The 14,533-nt window shown below is 42.1% G+C and overlaps 1 protein-coding gene across 1 annotated transcript in view; it reads right to left on the bottom strand.

Annotated features, from left to right (window-relative positions):
* The window catches only part of tmtopsb (teleost multiple tissue opsin b), a 56,225-nt gene extending 42,815 nt beyond the window's left edge, over positions 1–13,410 (bottom strand). The window contains exon 1 of the mRNA XM_050056626.1: positions 12,752–13,410. Coding sequence (XP_049912583.1) covers positions 12,752–13,133 — 382 coding nt within the window. The 5' untranslated portion in view covers positions 13,134–13,410. The remainder of the gene's footprint in view (positions 1–12,751) is intronic.
* Positions 13,411–14,533: the final 1,123 nt, after the last annotated feature.

Genomic DNA, 14,533 nt, shown 5'->3' with positions numbered 1-14,533 from the left:
AGCGATATACTTCAGTTTGTCTGTGTGTTTTTGTATGCAAGCAGGTCTGCTGCGGTCTGCTGACAGTCCAAAATGGCGGTGGTAGGACGAAACCATGGGCGAGTCTGTTGCTATGGGGCGTTCTATTGAGCTTCGCCTCTTGGTATCCATGCTCTTTGGCTGCGGTGCCAAATGAAAGACAGGGAGGGAGTGATGACAACCAGATAGGTAACTCCAGTGGAGAGAGGCAAAAGAGGAAATGTGTCTTTTCATTTTGTCACATATTGTAATTTTCACAACGAACATTTTCATAAAACGCATCAGAATCAGTGTGCAAGGTTTCTGTTGGGTAGCGATTTTTTCAGATGACGGATTAAAAAAATGCATTAAAAAGATGGACTCTGTGTGCAAAGGCCTTAACAGCTCTCCAGTTCATATAGTAATAACATTTGCAAGTTGCACTGGTGCTCCATGGTCGTAAAATGCAACTAAATGGTCATGGTCTAGAGCCCTGCAGATACAAAAACGCTCACACATAATCACCAAGGAAGGAGTGGTCTGGAGAGGTGGGGGAGTAATTGTGACGGATCATGCTTGTGCCTGTGGCTTGGAAAAGAAATGACATGACAATTTATACGATATGGTCATTGTATGAATCCAACATGGAAGAAAGCCACAATACATTGAGTATATTTCATATTTTCAGCCACTTTGGTGGCAGCCAGGGGCGGACTGGCAACAAGAAGCAGCCTCAATTTAACACACAAAATTCAAACTGAAACTTGTAGATCAACAAATCCCTAAAAAAAAATGTTTAATTTGTATTGTTGGTGTTAGGCTAATATGTAAAATGATTTTACTAATTTTCTACTGTTTTCCACAGTTGAATTTATGAAATAATCACCTGACACCTAAGCCTGCTTTTCAGAATTATTTAAAACATTGCAAAACAGTCGACTGTTTACACACAGAACTAAGTTAAAACCAGCAGACTCAGAAGTCACACTGTATTCACACTACATGTTCACACAAAGAACACACTCAGTAAGTATTAAATAAATTTACACGCTAGCTGCAGGGGGGCACGTTCTGCCATTAAATGTGGTCAAACCAGCCGTCACACACTTCTCTATGGTCAAATCAGCTGATGCTGCAACTGTAGTGCATCCATATTCCGACTATCATGATAAATGGATTCCAACGGCCCACATCAAGCTGAGAGGGAGAGCTAGCGACCGACGTTGCGAAGTTAGTGGAGGGAGGTGTTAACAAAGGGTATATAATGCCGAGATTGAGAAAAAAGACCTCAAACTCTCACAAGATCAGCCCAGCGGGAGAATTCCTTAACTCTCTGATAATCAGTCGGCGCCTGGTGGCAGCAGAACAGGCTGATAAACTAATAATGGGCATATTGTCATCTTGTAAAGCTGATTTACCTACCCACCTACCAGTGGCCTATTATACATGCAGACTCAACATTAGCATTAATATGTAATTTTGTCATCTGATGAATTTAAACCCAAAATCTGAACTCAAATCACAAGAATAAATCCTACCATTGTTTCTGCAAACCACAGTTACGTTACATTTGTGCGTTATTAAGTAGCAGTAAGTTAAAACTGCTCTACTGCGTTCTAACAATGCTGTGGTTTATGTTCAGTTAGATTTAGGAAGAAAAACCTCTTGGTTATAGTTAGGAAAAGATCATGTATTGGCTTAAATTTTCTGGTTTGGCTGCCACTGCTGGCAAAACCAGTGATTTCTCTGTAAAAAAACAACTTTCTGTGGCACCACCTCTGATGGAAAAACAACAGGGTCACTAAAATCCCATACATTTGGTGAATAAAAAGCAATGGGAAACTCTCACTAAAAGCTGCTGGAAGAACTCTAAAACAAAACTAGTTTTGTTGTTTGGTCTTGAGCAGTAGTCTGCAGCTTGCCAGACCTCTCACCTAGGTGTCACACCATCCACTATCCCCTCCACCTCCCGATGACAAAGTCAGCTCATATGCTACTTCACTTCAGAAACGTTGATATTGTCTTCCTTTCGGCTTTTGAAATTAGCTAGGCTACTCCTACTTCACACGACAAGAAATCTTCCATTTCAGCACTTAACTTAACTTTGGCATTTGAGTACTGAACATACAGCCATTTACATCAGTGAAGGCTACTGTTCCGTCCGCACCATTCAACCTTTGCTGTCTTCATACGTAATCTTGTCACGTCAGCTAACCAAACAACATGCTACATCTACCAACAAGGAAACATTTGTAAGGTAAGAGAGGAGGCACAAACTTAACTATTGTGAACTGCCTTACATTATTATACATATGACATGTGCATCTGTAACGACTTGTGGTCTGCAGAAACGTACAATGCCAACATTTCTTTGGCGACGGCTGAATATTCACTTTGCTCTTTTTTGGTCTCCACCTAGCCTGCTCCAGAGGGAAATATCTGGCTCTTCAGATGCTATACTGAACTTCATTTAGCGACTTTGTCTTTATGCTGTTTGGTAGCATACAGTGGGTTTATTAGAGCTTTTTTTGTGCTGGAAAAAAACTGCCAGAAACAAGGTTGATAAGACTTTGCGGTCCAAGAAATCAAAACAATGAGCTAAAAGCAGCGAAAACACTCCATAGGGCTGAAGGAAATGGCAGAAAGCTTTATTGTTTAGTTTTTGCATGATAAGGTTATCATCTTTTTGTGACTTAAGTAACCACATCTGTCTTCTTGTAATCACAAAATTATGGTCTTGTAATTGCAACAATAAGTATCTTGTGATCTCAACATATTGTTGTTGTATGATTGTGTAATTGCACGTAATGAGCTGACAGATGAACTAATGACAAAGAACAAACTGACAACCGAATGCACATTATAAATCACCTGTAAAATCATTACAAGGACGAGGAAACTAAATCCGTGTGGAAATTACAACATGATTATATAATAATGGATGAATGAATCTCACAACGACACCTACGCTCTTTTCAGCCGAGTTTAGTGGATTCTTTTAATTTGAATGGTCTGCTACCTCAGCAACAGGGGAAACTTCTCTCAACAGCCACCACTTTTTCATTTATCATTTCGTATAGCGATTGCATGGTCTCTCTCCTCTGGGCCTGGTGGGGATTCAGGGGGAACGTATCTGTCCCTAATGTTGGCTTTGATTCAAACATGGCCCACTTCGATTCTCCACCATGCATTTTAATGGGTTTTTCACCTGAGGCCGAATTCTTCCTCACCATCTCTGCGAGTGGTGTGGAATAGATTTATGTTAAAACGAATGACCCAATGTCCTGCACCTGAGTCAGCACAGGAACTAATCATCTTTCATTGTCTCCCTCTTTTTCCGTTGTCCCTCTCCCTCTTTCTGTTTCTCTAAATCTGTATGACCCTCTTCCTATTTCTCCCTCTGTTATTTTCTACCTCACCTCTGTCTCCCCTTTTCTTTCCCTCTCTTCTTCTTTCTTGTTTCAGGTCCAACTGATAGCAAAAAATCTTGTGCCAAATCAAACTGTTTCTGACCCAGATGCCGAACAGACAGCACAACTCCCAGCCCATGAGGAGTGAATGTTTACCGTACACTGACTGCGAGAAACTGCAGGTTAATTTCTAGCCCTTTTTGCGGTAATCTGATGTCTTGAACGTCATGCATACTAAGTAATTGGAGGGTGACAATAGGTGAAACTATTTCAGGTTTCTAATCGACTTTTTACATGTGCGCATGACAAAAGTTCAGACAGAGATGTAGCTGACGATTACTTCACTGCACACTTTCTTTATTGAATAAGTGGTAAATTAGTTAAGATGTCAAAGAGGAGTAAAAAATGTAATCCAATCGCCAGAATAAATGTTGGCATTGTTTGTTTCTGCAGTTCACAGATATGTTAAATTTGTACATTTCATATGTAGCAGAACATATGAAGCTTTACATTTTTTTATGTTTCTGTTTTACAATGTTATGTTGTGACAATGATGTGGATAGGGTTTGGCACACAAACCATTTGGTTAGGGATAGGAATAGATTGTGTTTTGACTTAAGACACTTGGTTTGGTCGTCACAAATAAGGTTAGAAATGTCCTGTCAAGTCGTTAAAAAAAAACAAACAGTATTTTTCACCACAAACATGGCTGGAAAAGTCCTGTGTCACCGAAAAATAACCAATATTGTTGCTAAAAATACAGCTGGAAATGTCCTGGCATGTTGCTGTAAAAGTACCTGGTGTTGTTGCCAAAAACACGCCTGGAAATGTCCTTCCATGTCGTTAACAAAATATCTGGTTTTGTTGCCACAAACATGGCTGGAAATGTCTCAACATTTCTGTCATATCTTAGAGAGCTCATAGTGCCCTATTATCCCACCAGAACACTGCGCTCTGAGAACGCAGGGTTACTCGTGGTCCCTAAAGTCTCCAAAAGTAGATCAGGAGCTAGAGCCTTCAGCTATCAAGCACGTCTTCTGTGGAATCATCTTCCTGTTGCGGTCCGGGAGGCAGACACCATCTCCACATTTAAGACTAGACTTAAGACTTTCCTTTTTGATAAAGCTTATAGTTAGGGCTGGCTCAGGCTTGTTTTGGACCAGCCCCTAGTGGGGCTGACATAGGCCTAGTCTGCTGGGGGACCCCCTATAATACACCTCCTATAATACACCAAGCACCCTCTCTCCTTCTCTCTCTCTCCTTTGCTAACATTCATGTCTTGTTACTGCATCTCGCTAACTCGGCTCTACTGCATGTCATTAACTCGGCTTCTTCTCCGGAGCCTTTGTGCTCCAAATCTTTACCCCGTATCGCAGTAGTGCCTGGATTGTGTGATGTGGTTGTGCTGCTGCCGTGGTCCTGTCTGATGCCTCTTCTGCAGCTGTTACCATTAGTCACACTTCTACTGTCATTATACACACGATTATTGTCACATACATATACTATGCTATATTAATATATACCCACAACATATTGTACCACAATAGCCAGAATCATAATTATAATATTATTACTTAAATTAATGTTGTTGTAAGCTACTGTCATTACTGTCTGTCCTGCATCTCTCTCTGTCTCTGTCTCTCTTTCTGTCTCATTGTCTCATACGGATTACTGTTAATTTATCATGTTGATCTGTTCTGTACGACATCTATTGCACGTCTGTCATCCTGGAAGTCTGTTAAAGGGGTTTTTGGGGGAGTTTTTCCTTATCCGCTGTGAGGGTCCAAAGGACAGAGGGATGTCGTATGCTGTAAAGCCCTCTGAGGCAAATTGTTATTTGTGATATTGGGCTTTATGAATAAAATTGAATTGAATTGAATTGAATTGAATCTCACCGTAAATGTATGTACATACCTGGTTTGTCACCACAAAAAGGGGCTGGGGATGTTCTGATGTGTTGCCAAATAATACCCAGGTTGGTCACGAAAAACACTGCTGAATGTGTCCCGAGGTGTCATTAAAAAATATCCATTTTGTTGCCACAAACACAGCTGGAAATGTCCCAATGTGTCATTAATAACATTATCGGCTTTGTTGCCACAAACAAGGATGGTAATGTCCCAGCATCTCACTAGAAATGTCCTGATGTGTTGCTAAAATATAACAGGTTTTGTTGCCACAAACACAGCTGGAAATGTCTCCACATGTTGTTAAAAATACCTGCTGTTGTCGATCTCAAACAGTAGTCCACTGCTGTCTGCTACTTTGAAGCTGTCTCATCTAGGTGTCAGGTCACCCACCACCCTCTCCGCCTTATGACAAGAAACACAGCTCATATACACATGATCTGAACTGCATCACTTTATAGATGTCTGCGGTTTGCAGAAATGTACTATGTCAACTTTTTAATCTGTGAACAAAACTCATCTTTAACTTTATCTTAAGCCTCAGGAGACATCTACAATGGTGTAAAATATAGAAAAGCAACTGGAGTCACATTTGAGTAGCATAAACTTCAATGACACTTCGATCTACTAATCAATATAATCATCTCAGCTCTACAAGCAGCAATGCATCCTTGTATCTAAACAAATTCAATTTAAAGCGTGACTGAACCTGACCTCAGTATCCTCTATAAGTCTGAATAAGTTTTCACAGCTGTCGGTGAAGATTCTCAGACATCCAAGTCATGGTAATCCTAAGTGCTATATCACAGCTGAGTGCCACAATATATATAAAAAAAAATCAGGCATATTCATGCAGGGAAAAACTGTGTCTTGCATCACTTATAAATACAAAATTGTTAAGCTATAGGTTGGGGTGGTACAGGATCTTGTATCTAACCTACAGTTTGTTTGAGGATTTTACAATATGCAGGTTAGTACGAAACACTGTCTGATTTCCAGCATAACCTCATTTCTCATGGTGACCTGAGCCAATGCCTTCTATTCAAGCCAGTTCAAAGTGTGCAGACATGGCCAAAAGATTTACAACTAATAACTCTCTCTTTCTTTCAGATATTATCCAACTTTGGCTCTCACATATCCCTGCACCTGTTGCTCCATCCAGCATCGTGACAGTGGACCGGTGAAGGACGACAGCAGAGAGAAAAGGACAAAGACAGACAGCAAAAGACATCATCTGTGAGCTCATGATGAAGACCTTATTCCGGCAGTAGTGACCTGATGAGACTTGATTACAGGCTTAACAGTGCCCGACTGCACGGTACAATAGCTCTGATGTTGTCTGGGTAACCGCAGCAGGACGGGACGGACAGTGTCTCATTAAGTGAATGAGCTAATGAACCGGCAGGAAAAAGGTGAAATGAAAAGTCTCGGCTCTGTTTTTACTTCAGTCCGGCCAACCTGAGTAGATCCATTTCTGTTTTGTGGGGCCTGAAAGTGGTCCATCATCGCTACTCAGACTGAATGTGTATCCCTGGTGAGATACTGATGAGTAAGTGTTGGAAGTTAGTTATCAAATGTTTTTGTATCTGATTGTGGGCGATTGGAAGACATTATACACTATACATTAAAAGTGGGATTGTTTCATCAGTGGATTGTGTGCGCAGGAGAGTGTTCACTCCTCCAATCAGAGGTTATTGTTACATATTGCTGGAAAGTACTGAAAAAAACCACAATGTATTACTGTATTACTTGAGCTTTGTGACATGGTGCGTTATCCTGCTGGAAGTAGCCATCAGAAGATGGGTACACTGTGGACATGTTGTTGGTTCAGAGATGGTCTTCTGCAGACCTTGGTTGTAACCAGTGGTTATTTGAGTAACTGTTCTTTCATCTTGAACCAGTCTGACCATTCTCCTCTGACCTCTGGCATCAACAAGGCATTTTCACCCAAAAATAAAGCATTTGCATGAGTCAAAGGCTTTTGTCAACTCAAGGATTTCCTCTTCAGCTGCTTACATTTAACTTTCAAGCATCAAAGGGTAAGTCTTAAAAAATGAATAACTAATTTACATGGAGCTTGGGTCATGTATTCCCACCATTCACTCAGTGAGGCTCGGGGAAAACATCTGTAGCTTCAGGGAGGGTCAAAATTAAAAGGGAAAGAACAGTAGTGTATTTGTCTTCAACCATCTTGCCAGACTAAATATTTGCATTGTAAGTTTCTTCAAACCACAGAAATGTAACATGCTGAAACTTTATGTTTCTTTATGTTTCAACAACACAGTGGCTAACGTGTGGCTATGCTTAGGCACAAAAACCAAATCCTTATGGTTCGGAAAGGATCATGTTTTGGTTTAAAATATCTGCTTTTGGTGGCACAATACCAACTGGAAATGCAGCACTCTCACCGGGATCCACCATCCCCTCCACCTCCTGATGGCAAAGTCATCATATATACATGTAATCATAACTACGTCACTTTAGAAAAGTTTATATGATACATATGAAACTTACAAATATACGTTTCTGCCAACCACGGATTTGTTCTGGTGATCGGGCTGTTGTCTTTGCATCAGAGTTAACAACAAATGGCCTGCCACTGATCAGAGGACACTCACTTTGTGCATTTTCTGATTTTTGCCCGAACAATACGAACAAATGCATCAATACTGGAACACTGTGAAGCCACTTGCATGCAAAATATTTACTCAGCTATTGCACAGATTTAGTGCACTTAACACAAAGATACTGTAGCTTAATATGCACTTCTAAAGAGGCAATGTAAGCTAAGTCTCCTCCTCAGGCAGCAATTTTTTCCAGTCAAACCACAATTCGGTTTGAACTCTGCAGAGTTCAAATCTACATCAGAATGGTTCAAAGGATCAGATTTAACTCTCCTTCAAAAAGTAACTCTCTTCCACTAAAGATGATGCTGTATTCATTCACTTAAGCAGTTCATATTCATTATTGATTAATCTGCCAATTACTTTATTAACAGATAAGCCCAAAGATACTTAGTTTAAATGAAACAGACAAAAGCAGCTGATCCTGTCAGGTACTATAACGTCTTTTTGGGTAACAGTTACACCTGTACACTATTTTTACTGTTGCTTCCAAGCGTTCCATCAGCCAGAGTACAGTGTGGAATACCTCGAACCTTCAGGTTATTTCAGGGTATTTTCAAAATGAGCTGCATTTCATCTTGTTTTTCCACAATCTGATCAATTCTGACCAAACTACTCACATAAATCTTTGATGTCAGGGTACCCGTCTCCATCTCACCACTCCTCAGAGCCAATAAGCATGCCAGTCCAGAATTCAATCTCCAAAGCATCTCATTCTGGTCTTTTTCATATGAGCCTGTGATCCTCTCATATACAGTTTTGATGTTTTTGGTTATTGCTTGTATATCCTACAAATGCTTCTGAACGTACACCACTGAGACACGCTGTGCAGAATTAATTGTGAAAGATCCCAGGTCATGGATAAACTGCAAATCAGGTATATGAATTGTGAATGTCTCACTACAGAGTAGATGTCAGTTTGTTGAAAGATGTGCATGAAGCTTTCAGGATTGTATTGGAAAGCTGTTGACCCCGTCAGTAGCTGTATAGTGGAGTTATTGAGAAACTGAGTTGGCAGTTGTTCAATACAGAAACATAGAAAACAGAGTCCGGGTCAAAAATGGTTTGAGGAGAGAACAACTGATTTATAGGAGCAACAGCAACACCTCACTGCACCTTACTTCAAGTCCAAACTAAAGGGAAAACAAGAGATTTAGTAGGTACAGCACACTGCTCTGCCTTACTTCAAGTCCAGACTATAGAGGAAGCAACACATTTAGGAGCACCAACACCTAACTGGAAGTTCAGACTCCAGACTCAGACTATTTTAGAGTAACAGCACCTTACGTTTTACTTCAAATTCATACTCTGAGGAAAAAACAGGAGATTTAGGAGCTGCAACACCTTAATGTGCCTTTAGCCCAGACTGCATATAGATAACTCATTTAAGAGCAACAAAACTTTACTGCAAGTTCAGACTTCCTTAAAGGTAGGGTCTGGAGGATTTTCCAGTTGCTGTTTGTAAACACACATTCAAATTTGGCCCCTCCTATCAGGCTCAACTCTCCCGGGTGTATGGAGCCCAGAGGTACAGAAGAAGGCTTCACAGAAGAGGTTCAGGCAAGGCTCACGCTGGTGCACGCTCGGACACGCTCGGGCACGGCACCTGCGCTCTCTCATTGGCTGGGGAAATCTCCGCCCAGAAGCGGTCCGAGCTCACAAAAACATCAAAATACAGTTAAAGGGCAGGAGCTCTGCAAACAGAGTCACCACCACACATGAGTAGAAGCCCATAGGTGATGATTAAGCAGGATTTCATTTGTACATGTCTATATTTTGTTTTGTTTGAAAATCCTCCAGATCCTACCTTTAAGAAATCAACTAATCAAGAGCAACGATAACACCTTGCTGCTGGTTTCAGAGCACCAACACCTTCATGTTAGCAGGGACTCCAGGGACGCTTCACTGCAGGTCCGGACTCCACAAAGAAAAGATCAGATTTAAGAGCAACAACACCGCTTTACTGCACCTTACTTCAAATCCAGACTCCGAAGAAAAAACAAGAGATTTAGGAGCTACAACACATTGCTGTGCCTTACTTTACGCCCAGACTCCATGGAGAAAACGACTCATTTAGGAGCAACAAAACACATGCTTTAATGCAAGTTCAGACTCCCTTAAGGAAACAGCACATTTTAAGTGACAACAACACCTTACTGCTAGTGCTCACTCCACAGAGACAACTGATTTGAGAGTAACAAAAAAAAACAAAAAACATTACTGTACCTCACTGAGAGTAAGGCACACTAAAAATAGATTTTTAAGTGCAAGAACACCTCAGTGCTAGTCCAGACACCTCAGAAAAAAAAAACACAACACCTTACAGCAAGTTTAGAATCCACAGAGGAAACAACTTATCGAAGAGCAGCGATATCTCACTGTGAGTCCGGACTCAACTGCAACAAAATGCATTTTTGATTGATTTATTTGGGGGAGTTTTTGCCTACAGCTGGAGGGACACAGGAAAGGGGCAGAGAAAATGGGAATGACACACAGAAATGACCTGCAGGTTGGAATCGAACCCAGGCTGCTGCAAAGGACTAGGCCTTATATGTGGGAAAACACTCCACCTGTTGAGCTAACGGTTGCCCCAGAAAACGGATTTTTAAGAGCAACAACACCTTACTGCAAGTCTAGACTCCAAAGAGGAAATGACAGATTTTAGGGGGAACAACACCTTCCTGCAAGTCCAGACCCCATAGAGAAAACAACTAATTTAGGAACACCAAAACATGTGCTTTACTACGAGCTCAGACTCCAATAAGAAAACTAATTCAAGAGCAATGATAACACCTTACTGCTAGTCCAGACTCCCAGGAGAAAACAATTGATTTCAGAGCAACCATGCCACCACACTGCACCTTTCTTCCAGTCCAGATTCCATAGAGAAAACAACTGATTTCAGAGTAAGTACACCTTACTATTAGTCCAGGGTCCATTAAGGAAACAACTGATTTAAGAGCAACAAAGACTTATGTTTTTTAGGGTTTGTGCCTTTATTACAATACAGCTTGAGAGAGACGGGAAAAGGTTAGAGAAATCACGAATGACCTACAGCAAAGGCTGAAATCGGACCTAGGCTGCTGCAAAAGACTCATGTAGCGTACACTTTACCCGTTGAGCTAGAGGTCGCCCCAGAAGACTAAATTTTTAAGAGCAACAACACCTTACTGCAAGTCTAGACTCTGAAGAGGAAGCAACAGATTTTAGGGGGAACAACACCTGACTCCAAGTCCAGAACAACTTTTGAGAGCAACACCTTCCTGCAAGTCCAGACCCCCATAGAGAAAACAACTAATTTAGGAACAACAAAACATGTGCTTTACTACGAGTCTCCATTAAAAACTAATTTAAGAGCAATGATAACACTTAACTGCTAGTCCAGACTCCCAGGGGAAGACAACTGATTTCAGAGCAGGCATGCCACCTTACTGCACCTTTCTTCCAGTCCAGACTCATAAAAACATACATACATTTTTAAGTGCAACACCACCTCACTGCTAGTGTGGACATATCAGAAAAAAAACAACACATTTAAGAGCAACAACACCTTACTGCAAGTCCAGGCTCCAGAGAGGAAACATACGATTTAAGAGCAACAACATGTACTGAACCTCACAGTGCTTCAAGTCCACGCTCCGTTGAGAAAACAAGAGATTTTAGAGCATCAACACCACTCCAGAGAGCAATAAAACTAACGGAGATCGATGACGAGAAGGTGAGTGAAGGAGAAAAGAGGTCTGTACTTTTAGTGCATTGAAAGATTGATTCTTCACACATGTGCACTCAGAGTCACTAAAGTCTAAAGAGAAAAACGTCTAAATTCAGTGAGAGCAAGAAAACGCTGATGGCTAGAAAAATAGGTTTGTGAGTAGTTTCTCAGCAGAGGGGTGACATTAATTAAGCCAAGGGCAGCAATTAGTGTGATTGTCCTGAAAGTGCGAGGTCACAGATTTGATCCCAGCACTGGTGAAGAGCTCTGTCAACTGTCCTGTGTGCACACATGAACACCAGACACAACTTCTCAGGATCTGAAGAGCCTAACAAGAGTGGATTTATTATGTAATACGATCAGAAATGCTTTTTCCATGCTTTATGATTATTTTAGTATTCATCTCCTCTGCATCTATCATCCTCTTCCCTAAAAAAAATGTCTGGGACTAAATATGAATTATGACACATTACCTTATCACATTACAGTATGTATGTCCCTGTGGGAAATTCAGTTTGCTAGATTGAACAGAATCAGCAGTGAACAATACATTACCTCCACAAATTAAAAGGATTGTGATCAAAATTAACTGCAGAATGAAACTGGCTAACAGGATTTTGCTGCAAGCCATGAAAGCATGTTTTCTTCATTTTCTTGCAAGCTGCAAGACAAAAAAATCTTGCAGAGCAAATCTAGATTATTATACTGCTGTTTCTAAAGCTGCAAACCCTGAAAGATGAATAACTGATGAAGTGCTGTGACTTCAGGTGCTTGTGGAATCGTTTTGGATAAAGGGCATAACGTGCAAAGTGGTTAAACTGAAAAAGGACATTTTGGGGACCAGATTTTCACACTTCCAGCGACATTTGGAGTTAATTAGGAGTTATATTGAGAAACGAAGGCCATGTCCGAAATACCACACAGACCCTGTCTAACTGGCGGCAGAATAAAGAGGCAAAATCAAATCTTTTTCTCCTCTCAGAGGTGAAAATGAGCGGATGACCAGATTTAGATTTAAAGATTTAATTCGTTACTACAGCCTGAAATGTGTTCACTTGTCTCCAGTGACACGTGCCAAAGAAAATGTAAACAGCTGCTCACCTAAACATGCGTTAACGAACCCATACCAAACGCACCCAGCGCGTCCGATCAGCCACCGCCCCTGGGTGCTGGCCGCGAAGCTGAACGGGGTGCCCAGCACGCTGACCAGCAGGTCGCTCGCAGAGATGCTCACCAGCAGGAGGTTCATGGGCGTGCGCAGAGTCCGGTACCGGCAGAACAGCGCGAGCACCAGGAAGTTACTGAGGAACCCGAAGGTGCCAATGAAGCCGAGGCACACCGCCACCACCAGGTGCCCCCTCGGACTCAGGGACGGAGGAGGGAGAGAACCGGACACCTCCTCGTAGGCGTCCGTCGCCGCCGTGCCGCCGGCTCCTCCCCCGGGACAGTGCGCACAGCTCAGGCTCACGTTGCAAACGATCATACTGGGCTGAGCCGCGAAGTTTGCACCAGCCCGAAGTTTGCACCGCGGGACGGAACCATCCAATGTTGCCGCTGTCAGCCCATCCGGAGCAGCAGCGAAGGCGCGCGGGGGAGTCCTCTATTGCACCGTGCGCGCATGTGGCAGCTTTCAATAAAGACAAAAGAGAGTTGTAAAGGCTGGACTATCCAGTCCAAGAGAGTCGGGGGTGAGTGAGGATTCAGAGAGCAGATGCCGGTGTCATGTTGGATCCGCCCCTCCGCCGTGAGCTCCGAGTCCGGAGNGGCCGGGGGGGGGGGGGGGGGGGGTTGTGTAGCGTGTGTGCCTGTGTGCATGTATGTGTGCAATAGTCTCAAACCATCATCAAACCGTCAATGATAGCATTGGATTACGATATTTGGGGGGATAACACACACAATAAGGGAATCTGACTGAAAAGCTGTGTGGCAGGTGCATGTGCGGAGCAGGACTCCACTTTCCTTCACATAAACCAATGTAAACCTTCATTATAGATTTCCTGCTGCACTCTTGTACATTTATTTGATTAAGAGTCATCACTGATTCCTCACGCATGATGATCGAAGTGAAGGAAAGAATCTATAAATTGCCTGGGAAGAGATCAGCCCTTTACAGCCTGAGGGACAAGGACCGATTTCTTCTGAGCTCATTTGAAACACTGTGTCAGGCCAATCATTATTTCAAACCAGGTAAATCAAGACAACAGATACATATGTAGATAGGTCTGTATTCTCTAGGGTGTTACGATATGTATGAGGCCGCTGAGATTAAAAACATCCACTCATCTTAAAGTCAGCAGGGATCGGTGGCAAAGGGAGCCTAAAGGGTTTGGATTCGACCGCTGGTCAGATTTAATCTATGAGTTGAATTTTGAAAGACTCAAAAGCTCTCAGACAAGAGCTCCCTGTGACAAAATGCTTTTATTGATTGTTTTTGACAATCATTCACTGTCAATATCTGCTTTTCTGTGTTTTCACCAATATGTTTCAACGTCCTTGTGGAGATTTTGCAGCACCAGAAGAAAATGTTGGTGGTGTACACTTCTGTAAACCATAAACACATTACATTTGTATGTTTCATACGCATCAATTCTGTAATATATAAGCTGATACTCATTGAGAGGTTGAGGGGATGGTGGATGTCATGACACCAAGGTGAGACACCAGGGGCCTGTATCACGAAGCGAGATCAACCTTTCCTGGGTTACCCAGACCTATCCTGGGTTGACTAACCCTAACAATGGCAATCAGGATAATCGGTATCATGACGCTGGATATCAACCAGATATCAACTCGGTAACTCAACCCAGGATTGCTTTATCAAGAGCCATGAACCACACGCAGTGGACCAATCACAATCATGAGAGAAGCGCAGCGTCACTGAGC

Source organism: Epinephelus moara, chromosome 11, assembly GCF_006386435.1.
Source record: "Epinephelus moara isolate mb chromosome 11, YSFRI_EMoa_1.0, whole genome shotgun sequence".
In the NCBI taxonomy this organism is placed as follows: Eukaryota; Metazoa; Chordata; class Actinopteri; order Perciformes; family Serranidae; genus Epinephelus; species Epinephelus moara.
The sequence above is the reverse complement of the archived record's forward strand: the minus strand, read 5'-3'. Positions and strand labels throughout refer to the sequence as shown.